General features: G+C 41.3%; 1 protein-coding gene and 1 long non-coding RNA gene across 2 annotated transcripts; both read right to left on the bottom strand.

The window, feature by feature from the left end:
- Window positions 1-8: 8 nt before the first annotated feature.
- Window positions 9-4027, bottom strand: LOC309699414. Its single transcript, XR_014274331.1, has 3 exons — window positions 3474-4027; window positions 1832-1949; window positions 9-676 (listed from the first exon to the last, which is right to left on the bottom strand). It is a non-coding gene; the product is annotated as an uncharacterized lncRNA (long non-coding RNA).
- Window positions 4028-18937: 14910 nt separating this feature from the next.
- On the bottom strand, window positions 18938-21020 carry LOC309699413 (progranulin-like). Its single transcript, XM_082522427.1, has 5 exons — window positions 20546-21020; window positions 20294-20443; window positions 19912-20214; window positions 19623-19796; window positions 18938-19287 (listed from the first exon to the last, which is right to left on the bottom strand). The coding sequence occupies exons 2-4, from the start codon at window positions 20441-20443 to the stop codon at window positions 19629-19631; spliced, it is 621 nt and encodes a 206-aa protein (XP_082378553.1). The 5' UTR covers window positions 20546-21020; the 3' UTR covers window positions 18938-19287; window positions 19623-19628.
- Between the last annotated feature and the right edge of the window lie 6871 nt (window positions 21021-27891).

Below are 27891 nucleotides of genomic sequence, written 5' to 3'. Positions count from 1 at the left end.
GATCGCAGATAAGAAAATAGAATGTAATAGCGTTATTGTCAGACCAAACAATAAAACATTAGGAGTGGAACTCTAAAGTGGGGTTTAAAATAAAACATCAAACATAAAAATGATGAAAAACAAATACTATAAATGAGTTATTATACTTAAAAGGAGAGAGTAGCAGCACAAGTTAGTTATCAGTACAGACATTAATTGATGCATTTAAGTATTCGGGACAGAAATGGCTCTTAAAAAGAAGAAGTCTGTGAATCTACAGGTGTGTGTTTTGGCTGATCTGTATCTCCCAGAAGGTAACAGTTCAAACAGATGGTGGACAGGCTGAGGGCAGTCCCTAAAACCGTTATGCTCTTTTGAGGTAGTGAGAGTTGGTGATTTCCTCCATGGATGGCAGCTGGCAGCCAGCGATTTTTTTTCCGGTGTTCTCACCGCTCCTTGCAAAAACCTGTTTTGTCTTCTACAGAGCAGCCTGTATACCACACTGGTAAGCAGTGTGTTAGACTCAACTGCAGCATGGTAGACAGATATAGGCAGTCTTGAAGCATTCCAGGTGCTGGTTTTCCAGTGTGTGTGTCTGATGCCCCAAAGCTGACTCAGAGCCGCAACACCATCAATGGCTGCAGTATGGAACAGATGTGGGTGTGTCCTCATCTCCCAGAGGAGTCATCAAACAGACCTACAGACACAAAAACATGTGAAAATATAAACAACCAGACTATCAGCAGTGATTTAACTACTTTAAGACCTCTGTGAAAATCATTTACAGCAGCGGTCCCCAACCCCCGGGCCTCGGACCGGTACCGGTCCGTGAGTCGTTTGGTACCGGGCCGTGAGAGTTGAGGCTCAGGTGTGAAATGTATGTTTTTCAGGGTTTTTAATCGGTTTTCAGCGTCATTTTGTTATCGTTTTTATCGTTAACTCGGTTTTCCTGGGTCTTTTCAGGTGTGTTATGAATAAATCTTTTTTTCGGTACCGGTACTAGTTATATTTTGTTGTATTTATCCGCGACACCTAAAAGGCCGGTCTGTGAAAATATTGTCGGGCATAAACCGGTCCGTGGCGCAAAAAAGGTTGTGGACCGCTGAGTTACAGTATATATCACAGAATTTAAGGCCTTTAAAAATAAAAATAAAAATAAAAAATCACAGAACATACAGAGAAAAGTACTAAACTGAATCAATTTCAGCTTTCATTTTTATATTAATAATTAAATTTCATTATCTGTATCTTTACCACACATTTGCCACACAGGTGTAGCTACTGTAGGTTCAGTGAATGCTTAAATTGTACTGATTAGAATATACTGGACATTCAAAGCTTAGATTCAGCGCACTGTGTTAGAGGCTGGGATTTGATGAATTCATCACATATACAACCTTTGATCATCATTTATGTGCAGTTGAGAATGAATCTGTGCACTCACATATTAAATGAATCAAAACCAGTAGTGTGATCTCCAACTGACAGCTGTTATTTTAATCAGCCTGTCTCAATTGTTTTAACTCTAAATATCACAAAGTAATGTGGTAACATCTGGACTGACGAGTTTACTGTCAGCATTTTAATCGCTAGTTTAAAGGCTGTAGGTTGCAGCCATTGCTCTAACACTGTATAAATGTAACAGGGCTCAGCGCTGGTTCTAATAGTCTGAACTGCTTCCAGCTTTATTTGTGAAGAGCACAGCAGCTTACAAAACATGTAGCTAGCTCGTACAGCTGCGACGTAAATTTTTCATATGCTAAGATGACCTTAAAATAAGGACGATCTGATATCCTCGTGTTGAACGGGGCTACGTGCAGTGATGCTAGCGTTAGCCATGTTAGCACGTTACCTTCACAGGTGGTCAGACTGCGTAAACAGGCACTCAGTCAGAGGTTGTGCTCTCTGTTTCGCTGCAGGGTCCCTTCATTCTTCACATATGCGTGTCGAGCCGAGTGTAAATCCCGAGGCTGAACGGCAATTGGAAAAAGGTTTTTGTATGAAGTTTATTAAATTGGAATTCAAAAATGTTTTTTGAAATGAAGTTTTTAAAAAGCATTTTAAAAATCAGTTTATTAAATTGGAATTCAAAAATGAATTTACAAATGGAGAATTTATTCTACATTTCATTATTTCAGCACAGAATTCTTTATTTCGATGAGCGTGGCTCTTGTGGTCCTCCATATTTTAACACATAGTGAAAATCATGGAGAAGCTAGCGACTCTACAACGGGAAATTGATAGATCTCGGGACCAGTGATGGACATTAGATCAACTGCAGAATCGGAATGCAGTTTTTCACCCTAAACCAAACCAAAACAACCACTATCTTCACGTGGCCTTCCCTCACCAGCTAAAATTTCCCGGGCCAAAGCTGGAACAGCAAATTCTCCCAGATAACAAGACAGTGTATGACTCTCTACTCTTTCCTCCTACTTCTTCAAGGTTACCTGCGTTGGCTTGTTGACTTTCGCTTAAATCTAGGTGAAAGGGCTCTCTCTCTTGAGTTGGACACAAGATACACACACATACATATGTACTCAGACAGAAATATACAATATACAATATAAATGACTACTTCCACTCGATGCAGCCAGGCGGGTCTGTGTCCAGCGCCGGAGTATGGCTGCATGACCAGATGGCTGTTGTTTCCTGTTCTCAGACTGCTCTCCTCCAGTCAATCAATAAAAAAGATGACTGAAGAAGAAACACTCAATGCATCATGGGAATCCCCCAGCAGCCTATGCCTATTGAAGCATAACTAAGGGAGGATCCAGGGTCCCCTGGTCCAGCCCTAACTATATGCTTTATAACAAAAAGGAAAGTTTTAATCTTAAAAGTAGAGATAGTATCTGTCTCCCAAATCCAATTTGGAAGCTGGTTCCAAAGAAGAGGGGCCAGAAAGCTGATGGCTCTGCCTCCCATTCTTTTAAATACTCTAGGAACAACAAGTAAGCCTGCAGTCCAAGAATGAAGAGCTCTAATGGGGTGATATGGTACTATAAAGTCAGTCCAGACTAGGGATGGGTATCGTTTAGGTTTTATCCGATACCGGTGCCAAATCGGTACTTTTGAAACGGTGCCGGTGCTCAAACGGTGCTCAAACGGTGCTCAAACCGGTGCTTAAAGAATGGAGAACACAAAATTGGTCCACAAACCTCTCATGTTCAGCTGGTTTTTGTAAAAAGATAACAATGTTAGCCTTTTCTGCAGCTATGGGGCATATATGGTATCACTCTTGGCTGGAAGCAGTGCTTAAACAATGGAAAAAACACAAACTTTGTCCAAAAACCTCTCATGTTTAGCTGTTTCCCTCTTTTTCTTTGGTCATTTTAGCCTTTTTGGCCAGGGTGAAGGGAGTATCTGCCATCAAACAAGAAGACAGCCGCATGTAGCTATGATGATGTTTGCTAGTTCACCTTACCTGCATTAATGTAATAACATGGTTAGCCTACTCAACGTAAATTACACACGAACAACATTAAGCTACTCACGCAGAGAAGAACGGCTGCTGCTGCCATCATCATCCGTCATCATTTCTGCTACACTGACAGGGCTAGGGACCAGGACTCTCCTCTTCGTGTTTCTGGGGGATGTTGCTAACTCTGGGTCCGATAACTGGCAACCCACCCGCAGTAGATGCGCTCGGTGTGAGGTCTCGCAGCAAGCTATCAAATACGGCGCATTTCTTGGCTTTAAAAAAACCCCGCTATGCGTCGCCAGGTGTTTCATCGGATTCGAGGTGTTACCTCCTTTGACAGTATCACAGTATCAGCTTAAAGCACTTGTTGCAGGCTGCTGAGTTTGCATATTTTGCTGTGAAGTACAGCCAGACTTTTGACCGCTTCGCCTTGGGCATTTTTAATCTGTAGCTCTGCTCTAAAAGAACTTACGTACCTGGCCCCGCCTACTATCCTCGGAAACGTAAAACGATTGGCTAGAAGTGTATCACAGCTCAGGAAAAAAAAGCACCGAAATAAAGCACCGAAATGTGCGCTGCTTTTCGGTCTGGTTACTACCGTTTATGTCAGAACCGGTGCCATCATGGCACCGGACACCGGTACCCATCCCTAGTCCAGACCTTTCAGGTCGGGGTGGGGGGGGTTTCCATCTCGCTGCAGGGCAACCTGCTAGTGACAAATAAAAGCTGTTTCATTCATTCTGTTTCATTCACCCTATCACTGAAAACATCTGGAACATCATGAAGCAGCTGTTGTAGATAAAATATGTGTTTAGGAGCTTTGAAAATCATGGTAATCAAACAGTTGTATTGGCAGTTAAAGTCTGTGCAGGCCTACCTTTTACCTGATCAAGCAGCAAGAAGGTAAAAGGTAGGCCTTAATGAAGAACTAGAACTAGTATAAAAATCGGCAAACAGTATCCATCCCTGCAGCTGTCAGAATCGACAAATGTCCCAGTATTTAGGATTTTACATTCCTATGAGCTGGTATCACATTAATCACCAGCAGTGGGATGGAAGACTAAAATACACTGAATGAATGGTTTTCATGCCAAGGCAGAAATGCACCAACCTGATATTTGGTTTAAATACAATCTTATACTGACTCAAATATCAGTATTGGTCACACCGTGGGCTGATTTATTAGATTCACTGTAATTTTGTTCAGTTATGTTTACAGCATAATGTGTCCTTAGTAGAGGGCTCATTCCTAAATGGAGCATTAACATAGCATGGGGCAAGCAAACAGATTGGGATGAGCAATTTGGAGATCATTTAAGATGGCAAGACCAACAGGTTTCTTTGTTTGTTTGAACTTTCTGTCTTAACTGCAATCTATGGTTGACTGAATTGTCAGCAGCTGAAAAGTTTCTAGTCAGCTTATCTCTTCTTGTCTGATTAAGTTCATGGAAACACTTTCTGAAAAGATTTAACTGCATATAAGGTAACATAATGATAAGATAACATAAGGTAATTCACAAAGCTTGCTGTGTGGCAGACCCAAATGCAAAATTCAGGATGCAGGTGGGGAACATAAAAAAGGATTTTAAAAAAATGGATGTTAAAAAAGGTCAAAAGTAATCAAAGAGGTAAATTCAAACCAGGGAAAACACACATCTATGAAACAGGAACTATGGAATGAGGGAACGTGGACAAGACGAGCACACATCATTAAGAGGGGACATGACAAAGGCCAAGGGGAGACGCAAACAATATATACAAAGAAGAATAAGACTAGGGGAAAACAGCGGGGAAATACAGAGGGAAAAAATCAAGGATAGCAAACTAAACTCAAAACATGGTACACAAGACAAGAGACTTTCAAAATAAAACAGGAATTAACTTCCACCGAGGAAAAGACAAACAGACAAACATGATACAAGGAAAGACAAACAGAGATACAGAAACACAGGGGATGCAGGAATTTCCAGGAACTTGAGAAATAAAATAAAAGCTGAACCGAAACTTTGAATGGAACTAGATATATAAATATATGTAAATATATACTTTCATGGGGCTTCTCTGTGTGTTATAAGCTGTTGAATTTCATTAAAGCCTGATTCACTTCATTTGTGTCTGTCCAGGTGCTCACAAACTACTGCTAACACATAAATGAGTGGAACGAGACCCCGTCTTATCCAGTACCACAAGGACACTCGGTTTCACATTATTTTCAGTGTTGGCTGTAAAATCGAACCTGTCTTTGTTTCACTTCTCTATTTTCTTTTTACTGTAACTTTACCTCCTCCTTCCTTATCTAAGTGTGTTGCTCCAACAGCTTCTTCATTTCTCAATAATTCTAAATGTCATGCTGCCCACAGAAACCCGGCTGTGGCGCCTGACTTGTTTATTTGATCAAACTCAGCATGTCAGTCTTGGACTTCTTGATGCCCAGAGCAGTCTGATCTGGCAACCAGTCACACCAGTAGATGGAAACTCACATTACTATCATTTTTATTTGCAAATGTTCTTATATTTTTCTTCTCCACACCAAACACTATGACTTGACTAGAGAATAGTATGAACTTTCAGTTTTTGAAAAAATCCAGCCACTGGACATTTTTAACAGACAACAGGACCCAAGTTTAAAAAAACAGCTCCAAGAAATCATGTTCAGTTAATTTGTGATGGTAAAATCAATATATGCAATATGTGCAACATTCTTCAGCAGATCTTGACTAAACTAATATTAGCTCCAAAAAAAAGAAAAAGAAAACTGTTACGGTGCAGTTTCAACATTCAAAATTAATGTAAAATCTGTAAAATTTACCTCGAGATCAATGTGCTACTGTTCATAGAGCTAACAATTTTTTCTCACTTCAAATCTAAAACAATCAAAATGCTAATATTTTGAAACTTGAGTATTCAAAATAAACAAATATATTTAAAAAAAAATGTGCATACATGTTTCATTAATCGTTGTTTCTATATCTGGATTTTTGTGAAATTAACTGCTCCCAGTTTGTTTATCTTAAGCAGGCTGAACCATATGGGAAGGTTAAGGTTAGGGTAAAATATCACACTCAGAAACTCGTGCTTTTAAACTCATATTACACACTTTGTGTTACAGGGTTAAACAACTTATGTATAATCCTTACCAGTGGGTGGGGACAGTAGATACCTTGAAGCAAGACATCCCCCCCTGGCAGTAATGTAGAGAATCACAGTGAATGACTTGAGCCTTAGGAGAGCCGGGGCTGTCTTGTGTTAGAGCTGGCTCTGGTGTTTGCAAAATGGGAAAGAAAGCTAACTATTAGTCTCTGTCTCTTATCCAGAATTAGCTGGAAATGTTAGCTAGAAGTACATGCCTTGCAAAGGAACTTAATACATCAGAGTAAGAATGAAGTGTAATAAACATTTTGTCTGCACATTAAGTATGGCAATGTTTTTTTTTCTGATGTGTTATTGCAAGAAATGTGCAGCAAGCTACAGTTTAGAATTAAGAAGTGCTTCTAAATGGTCCAACTCATCAAAATCAGCACTTTCTAAACTGTAGAACAGTTACACTGAAACTCTATGTAGCCCCGTCTCTTTAGACTGCACAGAAAACTAATTAAAACATGTTACATCACTACAGCTTCCTCTTCACATTGGAGACGGTCCGAGTGTCAGGAGAACTGAACTTCAGGTAAGAATGACCTGCAGTCTATCTGGAGATCAGATATAAACCAAGTTTAGGTGGAGTTTATTTTTGTTATGCTGACTTTTTCGTACTGCGTGCTAGCTAGCATGACAGAGTTTCTATACAGCTGGGTGGTGCTATGATGTTGATGTTGAACTTTATTTTATTTATAAGGTTAGTTATTAGTTTCCAACCGTCCCCTAAAAAACGGAATCGTCTCGTATTCTGAGAAAATATTAGCCTACGCGTTTCTTATTGAGGTGAAAAGGAACAGTTTGTCCCGTAATTCAGCTACAATGAAAAAGACACAAAGCTGGATTTATTCTGTCTTTGCTGCACAGCTTCTTCTTCTCTCATTCTCCCCCTCCCTCTCCTGTTTCTACTTCAATCATGAAACTGATCAATGATCAGCTGATCGTCTTTTCTCTCTTGTTTGTTTATCGCCCACTTTGCGCCAGAAAGAGGAAACCAGCGGATGTTGCGCTAAACAACAGCAGCACGTTTAAGCTTGATCAGCTGTTGTTAGAATTTATTTAATGTTAATTTCTAGTATCAGCTGATGTTTGCTGGAGCCACAGCTGCAAAAAAGCTGCTGGTCATGATATGGTTTGGTTATCCTGTGAGAGGGAAACATGAAGATGAAACCAGGAGATGTCCTTACTGAATCATCAGAGCTGAACAGGTGATGGAGAAACAGGTTGACCTTTTAGTTAACATGAATGAGTTGAAGGGAAGTTATGAACTGTTTCTGAGAGACAAATAACACCAGGATCCTTTTTTTTTATGTAGCTGACAGCTGGTAACTGTGCAGGTGCGGATCTAGCAAAGTTTTGCCAGGGGGACCAGGTAGGGCATTAACAGGGAGAGGTGGGCACGAAGAAATACTTTTCTTTCTTATTCTCATTTAAAATATCTATATATGCATATATATCATCAGAACTGTGTACATCACTGTCACAACAGCGTTTGTTTTCATTCAAAGGCTTTATGATTTTTCCTATAATGGTGGGCGTCAAAATGCCCGGGCCGATTTTTTTGTCCCAGTCCAGCTCTGTATGCAGCTCATCTGCAGTCTGGTGTTACCTACATCTTCCTATTCAGAAGGCAGAATTTCAGAGTTCTGAGTACAATCGAAAGCACCACGACTGCGGTTTTTGTGTTGGATGTAAAAAAGCGCAGATGACGCTGTGACGTAGGCTAGAATCATGACGGCGGTCAACAACGGTCCAGGCGTGGGATTATGTGGAAATATGCACATTATTTTTTCCTTTCTATTGGTAGGTGCCACAGTGCACTTGTGGCAAGTAAGCAAACTAGAAGACTGGTAATCTTGCTGGGTATCCAGTTACAGAAGCAACACATTGACAAGAGAATTCTGAGTGAAACCAAAGTTACTTTCCCTAGTAACTAGTTACTTTGAAAGTAACAAGTAACTTGAAGTAACTGAGTTACTTTTGATAGAGTAACTAGTAATGTAACTAAGTTACTAATTTAAAGTAACTTACCCAACACTGGTCATAGTAAGCAAGTCTCAGTTTCAACTGTGAAGATAGGACTTTGAGCTGCAGGTATCAGAGGATGCGTTGCAGCAAGAAAGCCATTGCTAAGACATCAGAATAAGGCAAAGTGTTACGGTTTGGAGGAGGACTCAAGTGCAGGACTCCGGTTCTGATGCTCACAAGAAGGGTTTATTTACAAGTCACCAGGTGTATATACAAGAATGTGCGGGGAGGTGTTATATACAGCTGAGTGGGGGGAGAAGGGGTCTCCAGGGAAGTCCAAGGGAAAGCACGCGTTCTTCAGAATATCCACTCACACGACCACAGGCTCACACTCCGACACTGCCACACGGGAATCACACGGGGAAAAATCCAGGAAGCTCTGTAGACAGGGAGACAGGGTTAAGAACGACGCACAGAGGAAAACACTCTTAACTAAACTTGCTGTAGCTTGACTTCACTAACGCGTGGTAGACAACGATCCAGCAACGAACAGCAGTCACCTCCTGGCTTAACACTAGGAGTCCCAGGCTTCTACCTTTCTACCTTTAAAACCCGGAGAGCAGCCAAATGGCTGGTAGGCTTTTAGCTAAGCTTTAGCTTCAGCCAAGTGGAAGCTAAATTGGCTAGTCATTCATATGTAAATTAGGTTGTTACCTGGGAATTCTGGAGGGAGGGGAGTGGGGGTGTGTGATTGAGGGGGTGGGGGAGCTGCAAAAAGCTGTGAACTTCCTTTTGTGTTTCATCTTGATGCATTCTCAATCATCCAGGGAAATAAATCTCCAAAAGTCACCAACTGAGTGTTTCAGTTTGCCATCTTAGGGAGAAATCAACACACCTTATATATATATGTGTATATATATATATGTGTGTGTATATATATATATATGTGTGTGTGTATATGTATATATATATATATATATATACACACACACATATATATATATATATATATATATATATATATATATATATATATATATATATATATATATATATATATATATATATATATATGTGTATATATATATATATGTGTATATATATATATATATATATGTGTGTGTATATATATATGTGTGTGTGTGTATATATATGTGTGTGTGTATATATATATATATATATATATATATATATATATATATATATATATATATATATATATATATATATATATATATATATATATTAAGTAGCTTCTCATTATTATTAATGTCCTGCAGCTGTGTCAAAGTTTAGCTAAAAACACATTTCAAGGTTCTTTGTTATCAATTGCTGAGCAGCAAGAAAGCCAACACTTACTTCTCTTTGATCAAAGAACACTGGATGACGTCACAGTGGCTGTGCCCATCCGTGCTACTATCATCTAGCGATTGCTAGGCAACAGTCATTCGATGTGGGCGGGGCTTGGCAATTATCAAAGGGCAGTGGGCGGGGCCTACAGGACACGACCCTATAAATAGAACTCCAGAACTCCATAAACACCTGCGATTTAGTTCAGAGCGCATTCATGCATCAGAACAGCGAGCAACATTTAAACACATTTAGTTCACAAAGAGCAGACATACCTGCCACAACATCACTTTGCTCCATGTTAGTGGATGCAACAGAGACAACCATGGAGAAGGGAGCTCCGGTGTCCACACAGACAGAGGAGTGTCTTGAGTCAGTGGACGCTGATTCCCATGAGAAAACAGGGGTAACACCAGCAAAGGAAGACATGGTTACAGAAATATCTGTAGACAACTGTGGTGATGATAAGAAAACCGAAACTCCGGAACTGGAGACAGGGGCCAGTGCAAGTCTTCAGCATGTGGACACCGGAGCAGACATACCTGCCACAACATCACTTTGCTCCATGTTAGTGGATGCAACAGAGACAACCATGGAGAAGGGAGCTCCGGTGTCCACACTGACAGAGGAGTGTCTTGAGTCAGTGGACGCTGATTCCCATGAGAAAACAGGGGTAACACCAGCAAAGGAAGACATGGTTACAGAAATATCTGTAGACAACTGTGGTGATGATAAGAAAACCGAAACTCCGGAACTGGAGACAGAGGCCAGTGCAAGTCTTCAGCATGTGGACACACAATCCCAAGCCACAGCAGAACCAAAGAAAAGCTGTATGAAGAAAAAGCCCACAGCTGATACAAAACACTGGGACAAAATAGAAGCTTGTCCCGTGGAAAAGCCTGTGATTCCAGCTGTACATGAGTCAGAAGTTGATTCTTCTTCTGTCATCAGTCTGGCATCTGATGATGTGTCTGCAGAAAAAATGTTTGTTTATGCACTTACTCAGTTGGTAGTTTCACGGGCCTTAAAGAAAGTCTCTGCTAAACACAAAGACTCCACAAGGATTCCCAACTGTTATCGTCTGCTTGAGAAAATCTGGCCTGAAATTGAGGGAAAACATTTGGATCTATGTCCAAAGAGGCTGCCCAGTATGGCGAAAGCCATTTTCACCAATCTTTGTAAAGTGCATAAGTGCAAGGAAAAAGATTTGATTTCAAGTCTGAAGGAAGAGCTTGAGGATGATATTACTGTCCCAACATTCACCAGACATCTGCTGGCATTACCCAAAAGAATACTCACTTTATCTAAAAACCGAGACGAGTACAGAGAACTTGTGGAACGCTTTGCTAGAGATCTGGTTATGCACGCAATGAGCAATACAAATGAAGCAGGGAAATTGCCTCTAGGGGCTGATGAAGCCATTAAACAGAGGCTTGCCCAAAAAGTCTGGGCTAAAATTGTGTCCAAAAAGCTCAAAATCTCCTTGGAGGACATTGAAGAGGTCAGCGTGGCAGTATACAATGAACTCCAGGATAAGTGGAAATATCCAAACACTGTCATGCAGTTAATGAAAATTGGCCACCGAAATGTTGACAAAGAGATTGTCAAAAGTTTCATAAGAAATGCACCATTTAAGAGACCAAATATCTTCTCTAGGATGTTTTCATGTGTACGCTAAAGTTTACCTGGCGTTACAAAGAAGATTACTCACTTTATTTAAAAGCCCAGAAGAGTAACAAGAACTTGTGGAACTGTTCACTAAAGACCACATGAAATTATTACCAACAAATAATAAAAAACAAAAAATTAAAAAAAAGATCTTGATTTTGAGCTTTGTTTTATTTGTCTTCAGATTGTGTATACATTTTCAGTTTAGGCTGAAGCTAAAAACTCATTTATAGTGAACAGTTTTAAACAACATAACTGTATATTTGAAATAATTCCAATTTTCAATCTGTTTGCATAAATGAGGAATAAAAGTTTCTGATCAATGTTGATTTTTTTACAGTCATTGTTAAGCAAGAACATTTAGATTGTCAGTTGTCAGTGACACAGCTGCCATATAGCTGTTTGTTCTCCTCAGTAAATTAAAAACGTGTGCACCCAATTCTTACTTTTTAAAGTCATTAAAGATACAATACTGTACAATCATACCATTCAGGTAAAAAAAACAAAAAACAGTTCAGCTAAATCATTAAAAACCCAAATTCCCATAACACTCATACCCATAAGGAGTGAATCTAAACTTTTCACCACACCTGTATGATTGCACATTTGTCAAGAAATTACTGTTCCTGGTAACCAAATTTGCCCAGCAAAATATAAAGATATGTGTCAGGATGAGGGAAACGCCTGCAGCAGCCGCTGTTTTGGGCCCATCCTTTAAGGAACTGCTATCTTGTCCTGTCTACAGTTTTATTTTGTGAGACGGTTTATAATTGTTGTGCCCAAGTAGTCGGGCTTTCGTGATCCCCTGCCCGTGCGTTTTGATGGTTGTTTACAGCGATGTTTGACTTGTTTCAGTCGCCACAGAACTATTCTACATTCCTTTTTGGAGTGCGCTGGGATCAAATATCACAACAACTACATTTGGCTCAGGCAGCAGTTCACCTGTGGGGGTGCAAATTACTAGGATTGTATACTTTTTTCTGTTTAATACTTTTTTGTGTATTTTGTTTGACTGTGTGTGGTGTTAAGTGCCCTTGTAGGTTTTTGTGACTTTTAATGTTTTTTTTTATTTGTTTGTTTGTTTGTTTTGGTTTTTAATAGTAGCCCGGATAGATTTGAAAGGCGTTTTCGTGTGTGAAAACGCTCCGCGTCCACAGTAGCGTTTTCAGTCATTTTCACAGAGTTGTGCGTCCACATTGAAACAGCCGAAAACGCTGACGTTCCAGTACTGCTCATATGTGAAACCCAAGATGATTTGACCTGCCTCATTTCTGTCTGCCGCTTATTTACTTTCCGGCTCTTTGAAACGTCGCAGCAAAATGTTGAGGAAAAGCACCAAGTTTTTTAAATGGAATAACAATGAGGTACAGTTGTTGCTGCAAGTAACACAAAAGTACAAAGTTGCAAAAGCGAGTGAAAGTTAAAGAATTTGAAGAAAAGCTATTTGGAGCATGTACAGACTCATATTAATCTTTAATAGGCTGTCAAAATTGAGAGCAAACAAAACCACTGCTGTATAATGCCCTCCGCTATCTTAGGCTACGTTCACACCGCAGGTCTTAATGCTCAATTCCGATTTTTTTGATCAAATCCAATTTTTTTTGTCTGCTTGTTCACACTACAAATAAAATGCGACAGCAAACGTGCTCTAGTGTGAACACTCGATGCGGCCCGCATGCGCAAAAGAAGATGTCATACACAACGCGCTCTGTTTAGACCCAAAGCAAACAATATTGTTTGACTGATGGCCCTTAATAGAAAGACTTCAGACTTTACGTTTCCCAAATTTTGCTTTAAGTTATTTTGTTATTTACATAATAATGTAGATAACCTAATAATGATCCTTATTGCTGTTTTAGAGAGGAGCGGTGCTTCAAAGGATAGTTGCAGATTTCTGTCAGAATCTGCAGATTATGCAGTACAAATAAAATGTTCACATTGTCTTCCCAACAGTTTCACTAACATCTACACGGGATGGCCAGGAAGCGTTCGCGATGTCTTCTCGGGCGCTTCCCCGGCGCTGATAATTGGCGTCTGTCTTGTGTCAGTGACGTAAAAGACGGATTTAATGCGACATGACCGTTCAAACAGCAGTCGCTTTCTAAAACATCAGATATGTATCGGATTCAGTACCACATACGAAATCGGATTTGAAAATATCGGATTTGTGCCGTTCACACTGTCATACCATGATCGGATATGGGTGGCATAGGGTCAAAAAAATCGGATTTGATGCGCTTTGCCTGCAGTGTGAACGTAGCCTTAGTTTAATTGATCACATGACTGCATCATGCGTCATCGTTTTAGAAAGTCTCCATTTTCGCTGTCCACACTGCCACGGAAAGCACCCTTTTGAAATGTATGTGTTTTCAAAACGCTGTGTTTTCCATCTGTGAAAACGCCATCTCAGTGTGGATGGGAGGCCAAAACGGAGAGAAAAGGATGCGTTTTCAAACGAAAAGCCTTAGGCTTTGTCCACACATCCACATGTACCCGGGTATTTTTGAAAACCCATATTTTTGCACCTTTAGTCCACACGTAAATGGCGTTTTTGGTCACTGAAAACTGAGATTTTTGAAACCACCTGCCAGGGTGGAGATTTTCGAAAACTCCGTTCCTCCAGACAAGCGCAGCGTCAAATGTGTGCGCCTTTTTTGACGTCACACTGTGCGCTATGTTATTGTTTCGGTGAAATGGGATGCCAATGTTCACATTTTGGACAGAGAGGACAGATGGTTTGAAAGAGGAGTGAAAGAAGCCATTTACGTTCACTGTGAGCGAACGTCTTTGAACAGAGGGTGGTTTACGACACCAACTGTCTGCCATCTATAATCCAGTTTTGAGTTCCCTCCCCCAGACGCCTTAACGCCCACTCACTTCCTGGGCCATCTGACCTCAGGAAATTGCATGATAAGGTGGTGCCAGGTTTCACAATGAGCTCACCTGAAACCCTGGCTGATTGGGACCCACACCCATTTTCACACCATGATTAGAGGATCATCGGGGGGTCCTTTTGTCCCTCTTTGGGGGGATACTCCCACTGGGTTTAAATCTGGGACTTTCCGCCATTTGACCTTAGAACTGAAGAAGCTTCTAGGATGAGAGGTGAAATGTCTTCAAGCAGCTTAAAGAAGTCCAGACGCTTTTCTTTGCAAGCTCCTTTGACTACGATGACCTGGATGACTGAGAACCTTCACAGACAAATATGGCATATACATTTTTTTTATACAAGTCCCACAATCATATACATCATCTGCATCAATGTGGAAATCTTTTTAACCCTTTGGGTTATTTTTTGGTTCTGGGATCCTCATGTTAGGACTAGAGATGGCACAATACCACTTTTTTATGTCCGATACTGATATTATAAATTTGGATATCGGCAGATACCGATATGAATCCAATATAGTGTGTTTTATAATCAATAAAACTGTTTTTTTAATATCTTGCTGCATTTTGTATGGGTCCAAGCTCAAGTTAAAAAGAAACACTAATGCTATTTTGTTATACCTGTATGCAAAAAATACACTGCACCGAAAATATTTCATAGTTCAGCAAAACTGATGAATCTAATAAACTTAAACCTACTCCATCCTCCCTATTCTGGTATTTAAAAGAATAAGCAACCTAACTAATAGGGTTACAAACTCCCAGCAAAAAATTAATAAAAAAAGGGAACCACCCCCCACCTCATGATGCTTAATCGACGTAATCAACTTTAATTTGATGCAGTGTGAAAAAAATGCACAGAAATCAATTATTTTTCTACAATATTTAAATAGATTCAACATCTTTCTTCAACAGAATTGCAGAATGCACAGGTGGTACCTTCCCAAAGGAAAAAGTACTATAGCTTACAAGGGTATATTAGACTTAATAGTTACTATATACAGTAATGGTCTTCTATACTTTTTACATCAGATTAAAATTTTGGGTGTAAGATTCAGATAATTATTTATTAAAAGCCAGACATTTTAAAAGAGAATAAGAAAGAAAAGTATATATTTGTGCCCCCCTTTTCCCTGTTCATGCCCTATCGGCCCCCTGGCTAAACTTTGCTAGATCCGCCCCTGCACAGTTACCAGCGTCAGCTACGTAGAAAAAGATCCTCGAGTAGAAAGTAATATTAAATAAATTCTAACAACAGATTATCAAGCTTAAACATGCTGCTGTTGTTCAGCCGCTTGTTTCCTCTTTCTGGCAGGAACAAACAAGAGAGACGGACTCGCGACAGAAAAGCCGATCAGCTGATCATTAATCAGTTTCATGATTTAAGTAGCAGCAGGAGAGGCAGTCGCTCCATATATCGGTTGATAAGCTTAACGCTGGAATGCTTTACAAACATTCAGAGATGAACTTACACACTTGCTTTACTTCTCTCTGGGATCACTTTCTTGGAGATGAAATGCCGGTTTGGTGGCGAGGCTCCAAATGCTCAACCAGACCGTGACAGGTCCCGCACGCCACAGCCGCTCTATCACTTGATGCATAATGCTCCGACGTGCTACGGTTATGAGCCGAGTTACGCCAGGTCGCAAGTTTTGTGAGGTGCTTTTTTGATATTTAATGGATCGGATTACATTTTTTATTTCTCTCCGATATTCGATCCAGTAATTTAGGTCAGTATCAGACCGTCCATCTCTAGTTAGGACCTATGAAACACATCGTGCAGACTCTTGGATGTTAGAAGACAACTGATGCTGCTCATGAATAAGACTAAAGGTAGGAAGGTGTCCTTTATAACTAAACCTTAAGTTTTATATCATAGTTTATAATATAGCACGTGTATTTCAGTAATAGCTTCTTTATTTCAGTATAGTGGTGTGCGACTCTTACCAGTTTGTCCTTGAAAAATCCACACGAGTCCAGATTTCCGAGGACATGGCACGTGGAGTCTGATACTCCTATAAGTTATCCAAGTCATCCAATTCTTTTGTAAAGGAAAAACAAACATTCATGTCTCCGGTAAGTTATCTCAGGGACAACTGTTTAATTCATAGCAGCTTCTGCAGTAACCATGGTAACCACGGACACTGAGCGGATGGTCCGATGCAGGTCAGACTTTGGGAAGTTATCCTTCAAGTTTCTGAAAAAAAGGCTCCTCAGCTGTGCGGCTGTTGTCAGAATATGTTTTATATGAGCAGCGTGTGATGCTCACTTCACTGAATGAAGAGCAAACAGTTAGTTGCATTGTTACGAGAACATGCGCGTATTAATTTCATGATTTATTAAATGTATAAATGTTAATATAGCTACATGCAAAGAAATCAAACGGTGTCCATAAATTATGTTTAATTTTTACATTTTTTGAGTTAATCTGAAATCATACAGTTAATCTGTATGATTTCAGATTAACTCAAATAGATTTTTACAATTTTGTTAGATTTCAGTTATACACTCAGACAGATTGCAGTCAGTGGAATTTAAAAGAGTTAAAATGATATTTTGTATCAGCAAAACAATACATTTATTTGATTTATTTTTAGTCTAGCACTGAAATTTAGAATTCAGCAATACACAGAGCTCAGCTTTATTTGGAAGGTTATTACATTTGCAGTGGATTTAAATGCTGCTCCCCTTAATGAGACCCAGGTGTCTCATCTCCCGAGGGCGTGGGCCGAGGGCGTGAACCCACAGTGAGTTCCGCCCCGGCGAGAGAGAAGAGGAAGAGAAACAGAGAGGGCTGATCAGCGTGCAGCTGATCCGCCTGGCCGTGACACAAAGAGGCTTGCCTGGGCCATGAAACGCTGCCAATGGACTACTGAAGACTGGAAGAAGCTATAATGGACTGATGAATAAAAATTTGAAATCTTCGGTTCATCACGCAGGATCTTTGCATGCTGTTGAGTAGGTGAAAGGATGGTTCCACAGTGTGTGGCATCAACTATCAAATATGGAGGAGGAAGTGTAATTGTCTGGGGGTTTTTGGGTGGTACAGAGTGAGAGGTACGCTGAACCAAAACTACTACAACAGCATTCTGCAGCATAATGGAATATTCTCTGGTATGCGCCTAGTTGGTCAGGGGTTCATCCTACAGAAAGATAATGACACAAAACATAAGTGCAAGCCAGGCCAGAACTACCTCAGGAAAAAATAAAAGATGATAAGCTTGAAAACATGGAGTGTTCAGCACAGTCTCCAGACTTAAACCCCATCGAGCTGGTTTGGGATGAAAGGACAGAAGAGTGAAAACAAAGTAACCTACAAGTTCCACACATTTATGGGAACTTCTGCAACAGATATGGGAAGAACTTTCTGAAGAACATTTGATTTCTATTGTAGAAAGAATGTGACCAGTGTTTTCAGCGGTTATATCTGCCAAATGTGGCTACATTGATGACACAAAAGTTTAGAATACATCTTTCTCTATAAATTGATTACGTGATTTCCTTTTTAACTCCAGCATAATGTAGTTGTTTCTGGCCTGGATGTAGTTTCCACTTCACAATAGTCCTCCTTTTGTGCAATGAAAATAAAAGTAATGTCCATATCCACCGTGTAGACTGCGCCACCATTTTCCTCCTCCAGCACACAAACTAAAATGTGTCTGACCTGTACTATATAAAGCTGTGTGTAGCACTCTCAAGGATTGATGTAGGCATGATGTAGAGTTATAAAACAGGGTTTGTTCTGGTCTTGACAACCTGTGAGAACTGCTCACAGACAAAAACAATAAAATAAAAACATCACATCAAAATGCACTCTTGCACTTAGTGTCAATCAAAAGTCCTTCATCACAGAAAATAAAACATTTAAAATACACAAACCTCATAAGCTGGCATCCAAGAGGGGCTAAATAGTCCTTTATGGCCTTATTATCTTACTCTCCATCTTCTTTCTCATTTATTTCTTCTCTTTTTCTAACTTTAAACATTACTTTCTTCATGTGTGGAGCTAACCGCAAGCTGCAGCATGCAGACACCATGTGCCTTAGCAAAAGAGTGCAACTGCAACCAACTGTACCCTACACAGTTCACCACCAGAGGGTGCAAAAGAACAAAATCCAGACATAGAGCTTAACAAAACATCAAATGCAAAAGGCTTTTTCACACTGTGTGCAAGTGGAACCAATAACCTGGATCAATAGGCAAACAAACTGAAAATTCCAAGAAGTTGGACTACTGGGAACAAGAACCGGTTCTCAATTGCCATTCCAATCCACCATTATGCATGGTAACATAATTAGTGTCTGTTTGTGTATATTTCTTCCTATTTTCATAGGAAAATAGGAAGTAGGTACAGCAATTCTTGTTTTAATACTGGAACGTGCAAACATACATTGATATACAATTTCAACTTTATTTCTCAAGTAATGCATTATGCTGGGCTGGTATTGGGCAGGCTGAGGTGTTCATGGGCACTCAAACTGTGACGTGAAAAGATGATAAATAAATGACTGCATGACACAGCTGGGAAGAAGATGCTATGATTTTTTTTATTGGTGAAGCTGGACAAAAGTATACAAAGGAATGGGAAAAAATCATAAAACAAATCAAAACATTTTCACCTCACCATCGTAACATCATACTGGTCTATATTCACTGACACTCAGTCACATAGGCAGTATAGGAGAATGGAATAGATGAAAAACACATTTTCATTATTTAAAAAACAATCGATAAGATGATTTGAGATTAGCTTGAAATCATTAATGATTTCCCTATTTCTACAATAGGGATTAGGCATTTTCAACACATGATGACCTCAGTGAAAAGTTTGCTTAGCTGGTCTGTGGAGATGACTGGTGACTCTTTCTCCAGTGGGCCTGAAATTAGTGCAAGTCTTTGTGTTAGAACAACATATTATAGTCATCTCACTAAGTTTCTCCCTAAGTCAGGGGTGTCAAACTCCAGGCCTCGAGGGCCGGGGTCCTGCAGGTTTTAGATCTCACCCTGGGTCAACACACCTGAATCAAATGATTAGTTCATTACCAGGCATCTGGTTGGTGATCAGATGTGCACGCCATCATTTGATATAACACCAGTAAACAGAGAAAGTCTTAAATTTAGCCTTGAAATTTGATCTGAACAGTGAGTGAAATTATCCCAGGATGTTCTCCACATGCGAAGGATGTAAAAGTGGTTAGAGTGTGGCATTTACCTTCTTCTAATTGTCGTCTTCCTCTGAAGTTGGGATGAGGGAGGCAAGTGCTGAAGGCACTGCTGGCTTGCGGAGGAAAGGATATGTGAGTTTTTCCCTCACACAGTGCTGGTAGGTGCTGTCACAGTCAAATCCAACTGGACAGCAGTGGTAGCCATCCAGACAACATTTGCCCTGCAAGAAACACTTTTAGTCTCTGAAAAGAATAATTATTATAGCTGCAAACTTGCTTCATGGCAGTGGAAGCTAAAAGGAATTTTATTGCACAAGAGTGTTTAGGCTGACTCACAGGAGAGTAGGGACAACAGGTCCAGCCTCCTTGTGGGTGTCTGCAGCAAGTAGTGCCATCAGGACAGTAGGTGTAACTGTCACAGTGGACCACTGAAGTCTTTATTTGATCTGGGACGTGGCTCTCTTTAAGCTCCTGGAGTGGAGTTCCAGGCAGTTCAGGGGTGTTTGGTTTCTCCGCAGCCTCCTTCTTCACCATGGGTATGGTCAGCCACGGCTGGTCTAATTTCTCACAATTCATGGTAACCAGGTTACAGCGATATCCTGAAGGGCAGCAGTGGAGCAGGTTGGCACAGCACATGGCCTGCAAAGTAAGTAAGACCAGCAGAACTTTTAACAACCAACAATCAAGTTACTGCACTGACAGAACGTTTCTGACTTACATTAGGATATGAGCAGCAGGCAAAGCCAATTTTAGCCTTGCAGCAGGTGGCGGTGTCTGGACAAGTACTCCCATCATGACACATGATAGAGCATGAAGCAAATCCCCACAGAAACACACCGAATGACAAACACAGAGTGATCCTCAACATCTGGAAGACAGAATCAACATGACTTTGCAGATTTTTTTTCTTTCTGAACTAAAAAGGTCAGACTTTGTAACTTTAATGTGACACACTAAAGTCCAATGTTACCTTGAAGAAATTCAGTGAAGAAATTCAGCAGCTTCCTGTGATGCCTTTCACACTTTCCCCTCTGCTGTATCACACACAGCTCTATATAGTACAGGTCAGACACTCCCACTGAGTAAGAATGAAAGATTAACTTCACGTAACACCCCTCTATCTCGTAACTCTCATATTAAGACAGACAGGTTTTGAAAATTTCTGGAACTGCAAAAGTTCAAATCCACTACTTAACTGCTGTAATTACTCAGCTTAATATACAGTCACCACACGTCCTCATATGACATGATTGTATATGCACAATAAAGAAGGAGTGGGTCTGTAAGCCTCACCTATCCATCAACGTGCAACAGAGCTGGCAAAAGTACAGACGCTCTTCAATTTGTAGGAGTACAGATTGAAGTACTGTTTGAACTAATTTACTGAAAGAAATGCAAAAAAGTATATACTTGGAAATTTACTTAATGAATAAAGGGAAAAACTACTAATAATAATAATCACACGTTTTATTTAAAGACTTTCTAAACACTCAAGGACACCTCACACACAATTAAAATTGCTTGTAAAACCTAAACATAAAGTAGCTTTTCTGCAAATCTTTTGGTGCTAACTGTGCTCTCACTTACCATTTTAATTTAATAATAAAATAATATTAAAACACGGGAATACAAGCTTTATTTCAACTCGCATTGTAATTGTAATGATATACTCAGCTTGAACATTTGCGACGGAGAACACAAGCAAGGAAAACAACAGCTGTATTTGTTGTTGCCTACAGTGTAGATGGGTGACTTTGCATCCACACTTAAACAGAAAAATCGATATACTCCGGGGTTAAAGTGAAGTGAGGGGACATTAAGCTTGGTTCTAGTGGTGCAGTGTGAGGAAATAATCAGAATAGTTTCTGTTGTGAGCTCGAGTTGATTTTGTGTTCAGGCTGCAATCAGCTGGCCTGTGCTGCTGCCTTTTGAGGATCCACACAACTGAATTCAACAAGACATTAGCTAATGTTACACAAGCTGACATGGCTGATTTATAAAGATAGAATTCAGTGAGTGAATCTAAGCATCATCAGCTCAAATGTAAATTGATGTCTTTTTTTTCTTTCTTTTTTTAAACCAAAACACCGCAGCTTCTCTGTGCGGGTTCAATTTTGTGCTTTACTGTAAATTTGACCACATTTATTATACAGTGCTCAGCATTTGTCAGAAAACTTTTAGTTCCCTTTCAGAATCAACATTTTCTATGAGATACTACAAAATACTCCCACAAATGTGGGCCATTGACTGCAAACAAGATTTGTGAATTTGCACAAACAAAAAAGTGATTTTCCTAACAAATTCATTAAAGCCCATGTCGCAAAAATCAGTAAACCCCAATTATTGTAGGTGACTCAAAAATTTAAGATGGAAGTGCAACCATCTTACAGAGATGTCCAGGCCGTCCACGGAAGTTAACATCTCGACAGGAGCGTCTTCTGATGAGAAGGGTCGAAGAAATTCGCCATGCAAGTTCACTGCTAAAGTAGTAGAAAGCCAAACTGGAGTGACCGTTTCCTGTGACACCATACAGCACACACTGCAGAGGAATGGCATGCATGGGTATCGCCAAGGAAGGAAGCCTCTCCTAAATCCCATGCACAAAAAAGCACGCCTAGAATTTGCTAGGGCCCATGCTGAAAAAGATCAAGATTACTGGCACTCTATACTCTGAAGTATTGAGACAAAGATCACTGTTTTTGGAACTAATGGTTTCAAAAGTGTATGGCGTCATGAAGGAGAGGATTTCAACGACAAATGCATGGTGCCTACAGTGAAACATGGTGGTGGCAGTGTCCTTATGTGAGGCTGCATGAGTGCTGCTGGTGTTGGGAAGCTGCATTTCATTCATGGTGTCATGAACTCAACAATGTACTGCTCAATACTGAAGGAGAAGATGCTGCCATCACTCCGTGCACTTGGTCGTCGTGCACTTTTCCAACACGACAATGATCCAAAACACACATCTACAGCTACTGTTGCATTTCTGAGGAAGAACAGGTTGAAGGTGACTGAATGGCTAAGTATGTCTCCTGATCTGAACCCAATCGAACACCTGTGGGGAATTCTGAAGCGACGAGTTGAGCGTCACTCTCCATCCAGCATCCAGGCTCTAAAAGAGGTTGAAGAATGGAAAAGATAGATGTTGCAATATGTCACAAACTTGTTCATTCCATGCCTAGAAGACTTGGTGCTGTCCTTGAAAATCACGGTGATCATACAAAATACTAGATGTAGTAGTTTTTGTTGCGGGGTGTATTCATTTTTGCGTCAACCAAGTCGAGTAAAACTGAAGATTTTGTGATCTAAGTTATATTATTAACCTTAATTTCATATTATGGAGTTAAAATGGAGTTGAACAAGTGTTCAATAAAACCTAGCGTTGTGAAAATTTGGGAAATTGTTCTTTTGTTCTTTGAGCTACTGATTAACGTGCTTTTTAAAGGGGGTGTACTCATTTATGCTGAGCACTGTAGTTAGGTTTAAATTTCCTATTTACCACAGTTGCTGAGCAGTAATTATGTTTGTTTATAACCTCTTCTTCCCCTCCTGTCCGGCCTTTCTCACATCGTTCTCTATCTCTGAAGTTATTAACTTTTTTTCCCTCCCTCAAATGTGGAACCTGTACCTTTAGCCAGCAGACACACTTTTGTGACAAAGTGCACACAAACGGTTTGTGTGTTTCCAGATATTTGTTGAGCCTTTAGAAATGCTGGATTTTATAAAACACTGCTCCCCTTATGCTCGCTTCTCTTCTGTAGTGCTTGCTAGATGCAATTTGCAAACATCTGGTCCAAAAAGTGTTGTTTTGGATCATTTTGGCCTGCTTTAAGGGCTGAATGTAGTACTTTAAATAACATATAAATCATAAATTTCTGCCTATTTTGTGCCATTGTGTGCAATAAGCACCAGTGGTGGATGCACCAATAGGATTGTCTTTGTTATTTTCCCTCCATTTATGTTCAAGTCGGTTTGATATCTGAAAGATTTCCAGTGGTGGGAAATAGTCACTCAGTTCCCATGTCTTAAATCTACACTAAGAAGCCTGTTTTGGAAATGCATGTGGTCTTTTTAGACCTTGCCAACACCTTCGGGTCAGTTCCACACGAGATCTTGTGGATGGCCTTGAACTATTTCAGCATACCAAACCACATCACAGGACTGGTCAAGACCTACTTTCAGGATTTACAGTTTTGTGTGACAGCTGAGTAAACCACCACAGCCTGGCAGCACCTGGGAATTGGAGTCATGGCAGGCTCCACAATTTCGCCTCATGCGGGCATCTCGGTGGGTAGTGGGAGGTGAGAGACTCAAGTGTGGCCTTCGTCTTCCGCCCATTAGAGCCTACATGGATGACATGACCATCATTACAACAACAAAACCATGTAGGCGATTGCTACAGAAGCTCCAAGAAAAAATCGAATGGGCAAGAATGGAGTTTAAGCCAAGTAAATCTCACAGCATCTCCATCATAAAAAGAAAACTGACAGCCGAGCAATTCTATATCAGTGGAGAACCAATTCCAACAGTCTTAGAGAAGCCCTTAAGGAGCCTGGGGCGGTGGTATAATGCAGACCTCAATGATACGTGGCAACTAGAACAACTAAGGCAGAACTTGGCTAATGAACTCAAGCGGATTAACAACACTGCACTCCCAGGGAAACTGAAGCTCTGGTGCTTCCAGTTTGGGTTATTACCCAGACTACTGTGGCAGTTGACAATGTCCGAGGTCTCACTCAATCATGCCAGTCGACTAGAGAGGCTAGTGAGCTCCTACGTTAAAAAGTGGCTCGGACTTCCCAAATGCCTCAGCAGCGTTGCACTCTATAGCGATGGGATACTGTCATTGCCTCTCCCTTGTCTAGTAGAGGAGTTTAAATGTGCAAAAGTGAGGTTTGAGATGTCACTCACGGACTCCCGGGACCCCATAGTGAGAGGCACTGCTCCCACCCGAGCAATTGGGAGGAAGTGGTGGGTCACGTCCGCAGGACAGAGGAGGATTTGTTTGGTGGCAACAGGCATCTGTAACCGAACGTCAAAAAATGATGGTGAAGGAGGTGTGTTGACAGGAGGAAACAGCCAGACATGCCAGAGCGCTGGCCAAGCAGGGTTGCTGGATGAATTGGGAGAGTGTTGAAAAGAGGAAACTCTCATGGAGTGAAATCTGGAGATGGAGTCTAATAGACTAAGTTTCATCAACCGAGTGACATACGATGTGCTACCTTCCCCAATAAATCTGCAGCTGTGGCTTGGAAAGGACCCAGCCTTCCCCCTGTGTACAGCCACACTCAAGCACATCTTGGTTGGCTGTAGGACTAGCCTTACTCAAGGCAGATACACATGGAGACACAACCAGGTGTCTAGCCGAGAAAGTTGAGTGCAAAAGAAAATCCATCAATGCTCAACCTTTCACGAACCAAGAGGAGCGTCAGTTTTCATCAGCATTTGTCCGGGAGGGAGACAAGCCGAGGACAAGCCCCTCAACCCCGGACCTGGGCCCGCTGAAGGTTGCCAGGGATTGGCAGATGCAAGTGGACTTGGATCAGAGGCTAATTTTTCCCTCAGAGATCATAACAACTACTCTGCGACCAGACCTCGTCCTTTGGTCTAACTCCCAAAAGCTTGCATACGTCATTGAGCTGACAATACCATAGGAGGAAGCAATTGAGAAAGCAATTGAGGAAGCATTTGAGCGTAAGAAGCTGCGGTATGCCAACTTGGCAGCTGAGGCAGAGAACAGAGGCTGGAAGATCAAGGTGCGCCCAGTGGAAGTGGGGTGCAGGGGCTTTGTTGCCAGTACAACAGCAAAACTACTTAGAGAGATTGGGATCAGAGGACAGGCACAATGGCAGGCTATAAGAGAATTAGCTAACACTGCTGAGAGGACCAGTCACTGGCTATGGCTAAAAAGGGCTGACATCACTTGGGCAGCTAAGGCAGTCAGCTAACCGTGAGACACACGCCCAGGATTGATCAACCCATGGTGGGCCTGCTTCAACAAGGGGTGTCAAAAGGTTAAAACATAACATTAGAAATTTTGCTGGTTGACTGATACAGCTCAGGACCTCCTGGGGACTGTGCAGTTAACCTTATTGTAGTAAACCCAAAAGGAGGAATGAAAGAAAAGAAAAATGTTCCGCTCTTCTTCCCTCTGCTCTTCTTCCCTTTTCTGGGAGGCAGTGGGAAGGTAGAGCGTACAGCCCGATTTGGCAGGGAGGTGTGGGAAGCCAGATTGGGCGCCCCCCTTCCGGCTCTCCTCTCTGCTCTCTCCTGTCTTATCCCTTTTGTCTTACTTCTCTCTATCACCTTTTCTATCCCTTTGAAGAAGTGAGGCTCCATAAATCTTAAAGAGTTAAGTATTATTTCTCACTTGCAGTGAATAGACAGAAGAAAATAAACTGTAGAAAACTAAACACAAGAAAGAAGAGAAATAACAATTTAACATAAACCAGTGGCACACCTGATCAACCCTGGCAGGGCCTCCTTGGATCAGGGTGTCTAGTGATACTGACCGAAACACCCAATGAATCCAAGTAGCACTACTGACGATGTGTCCCAAATCTTCAGAATCAGAATCAGAATCAGAATACTTTATTCATCCCGAGGGAAATTAGGGTTACAGCAGGCAGCACGCTAATGGCGCATGCGCACTTACAAAGGAACCTTCTGACCAACTTTACACAAACATCACATTGGGCAGACATGTCAGAAAGGTAGGCTGATAGGAAAAAACAACAAAAATACACTACATGAGGTAAGAGGAGGAGAAAAAAAACTCCACTCAGACTGAGCTCCTAGTGAGAGAACAGTTTGATAACAGAAAAAACACCTCAGCACAAAAGCACATGACTATCAATACACCATAGAAACACAAGACAAGCAACAGGGGTGGGTAAAGGGTAAGAGAGAGCCGGTGTAGACAGCGCATCCGGTCCTGCAGCGTCTGTGCTGGTCCAGTTGACTGCTATCTTCCCCGGTAGGGCACAAGCATCGAAGGCGTTGGAAAGGGTGGGGGGATGAGTGAGTGCTTATCAGTGTAAGTGTGTGTGTGTGCGTGTCCATAGTTCAGCTGAGACAGTGTCCTTCGGCCTATCAGGCTAAGTAAACAGTCCTCCAGCCAATCCAGGTGTCCTTGCATGGGATGGGAAGAATAGCCGTAACACAGTCATTATCAGGGAGTGATTGTTCGGCTCCAGCCTTGGGCCTGCAGCTGGCGCCGTGATGGGGATCCGCAATGTTTATGTTGGTTTTGTTCATTTCCATGCGAGCAGCCCAGGAGAATTTTTCAGGCTGCTCTTTAACACTCCAACACTGGCCTCTCGATCTCCCGTTGGAGAGTCGCGAGCCTCCCCATGATGGTATCAAACTTCTGTTCCATGGTGTTATCATTCTTTTGATTCTGAGACCTCACAACTGCAGTGATCCGTTCCGCGATGTTTTCCAACTGTCGCTCAAGGGTCTCATTTTGAGCAGGCCTCTCTCTGATGTTTCCCCTCATACGCTCAATGGTGTTGTTTTGAGCCTTCACGGCAGCTGTAAGCGTCTCCAAGGTGTTGACCATATTACGTTCGTTGTGAGAGGTTGCGCCTCGTTCCATTTCGATTCCAGCGGGCAGCCTTGGGGGGGTTTGAACAGCCGGTTCCGCTCTCTTATTTCTCCGATAAACCAGGGCTAAGCCAACTCCGATCAGCATGAACCCTGTTATCATGGTTCCGAATAGATAGATATCTTCAGCGTCCTCGATCGACAGTCCCGCCAGGCACATGATCCTCCAGTTCTGCCACCCGTCCATCGTGTATCTGGCAGGGAAAGTCCCTCCAGGGCACTCAGGCTCTCCCGAGCCCAGATTTCTCGTTGAGAAAAGGGTGTCTCTTTTAGGTTTTAGAGAACGACAGTGGGAGGCTATTCCAGGGAAAGTAATGCACACAAGACAAGACAAGGACATAGAGGCTAAGCAGGGAAGATAAGGGTGAGGAGGAGAGGAGAAAAGTGCGACCGCCTTCGCTGAGAGCTAATATGATAATCTAGATCAGATCTCTAATCCCTAAACCTAACCAAGGAAGAAAAAATGGCAGATTAGCTTGGGTAAAAGACCGCTAGTTGAGGCACACAATGATGTGTAAGATTTTCTGCATTTAAAGCAATACATTATCAGGGATTGTAACATCTAGTCCTTTTACTGAATCAAACAAGATCGCTAAATTGTGGACTTCAGTCCTGTGTTCAGAACTGCATCTTGGTGACCAGTAATGTATAAAAAGGACAGAAAGATATGTACTGGTAGTTGCTGGTTAGAGGGATTGTTGTCTAACTTTT

This window comes from Aulonocara stuartgranti (genome assembly GCF_965226115.1).
Source record: "Aulonocara stuartgranti genome assembly, chromosome: 22".
Lineage (NCBI taxonomy): Eukaryota > Metazoa > Chordata > Actinopteri > Cichliformes > Cichlidae > Aulonocara > Aulonocara stuartgranti.
Note: the sequence above shows the minus strand (reverse complement) of the source record. Positions and strands in the feature narration are given on the sequence as shown.

What these genes read in the sequence shown, in the direction of transcription:
- LOC309699413 (XM_082522427.1), bottom strand. Translation starts at nt 20,443, where the DNA reads ATGTTGAGGATCACTCTGTGTTTGTCATTCGGTGTGTTTCTGTGGGGA. An exon ending in CCTGCTGCTCATATCCTAAT is followed by an intron (nt 20,215 to 20,293) that starts GTAAGTCAGAAA and finishes CTTACTTTGCAG; the next exon opens with GCCATGTGCTGTGCCAACCT. An exon ending in CCTGTTGTCCCTACTCTCCT is followed by an intron (nt 19,797 to 19,911) that starts GTGAGTCAGCCT and finishes TGTTTCTTGCAG; the next exon opens with GGCAAATGTTGTCTGGATGG.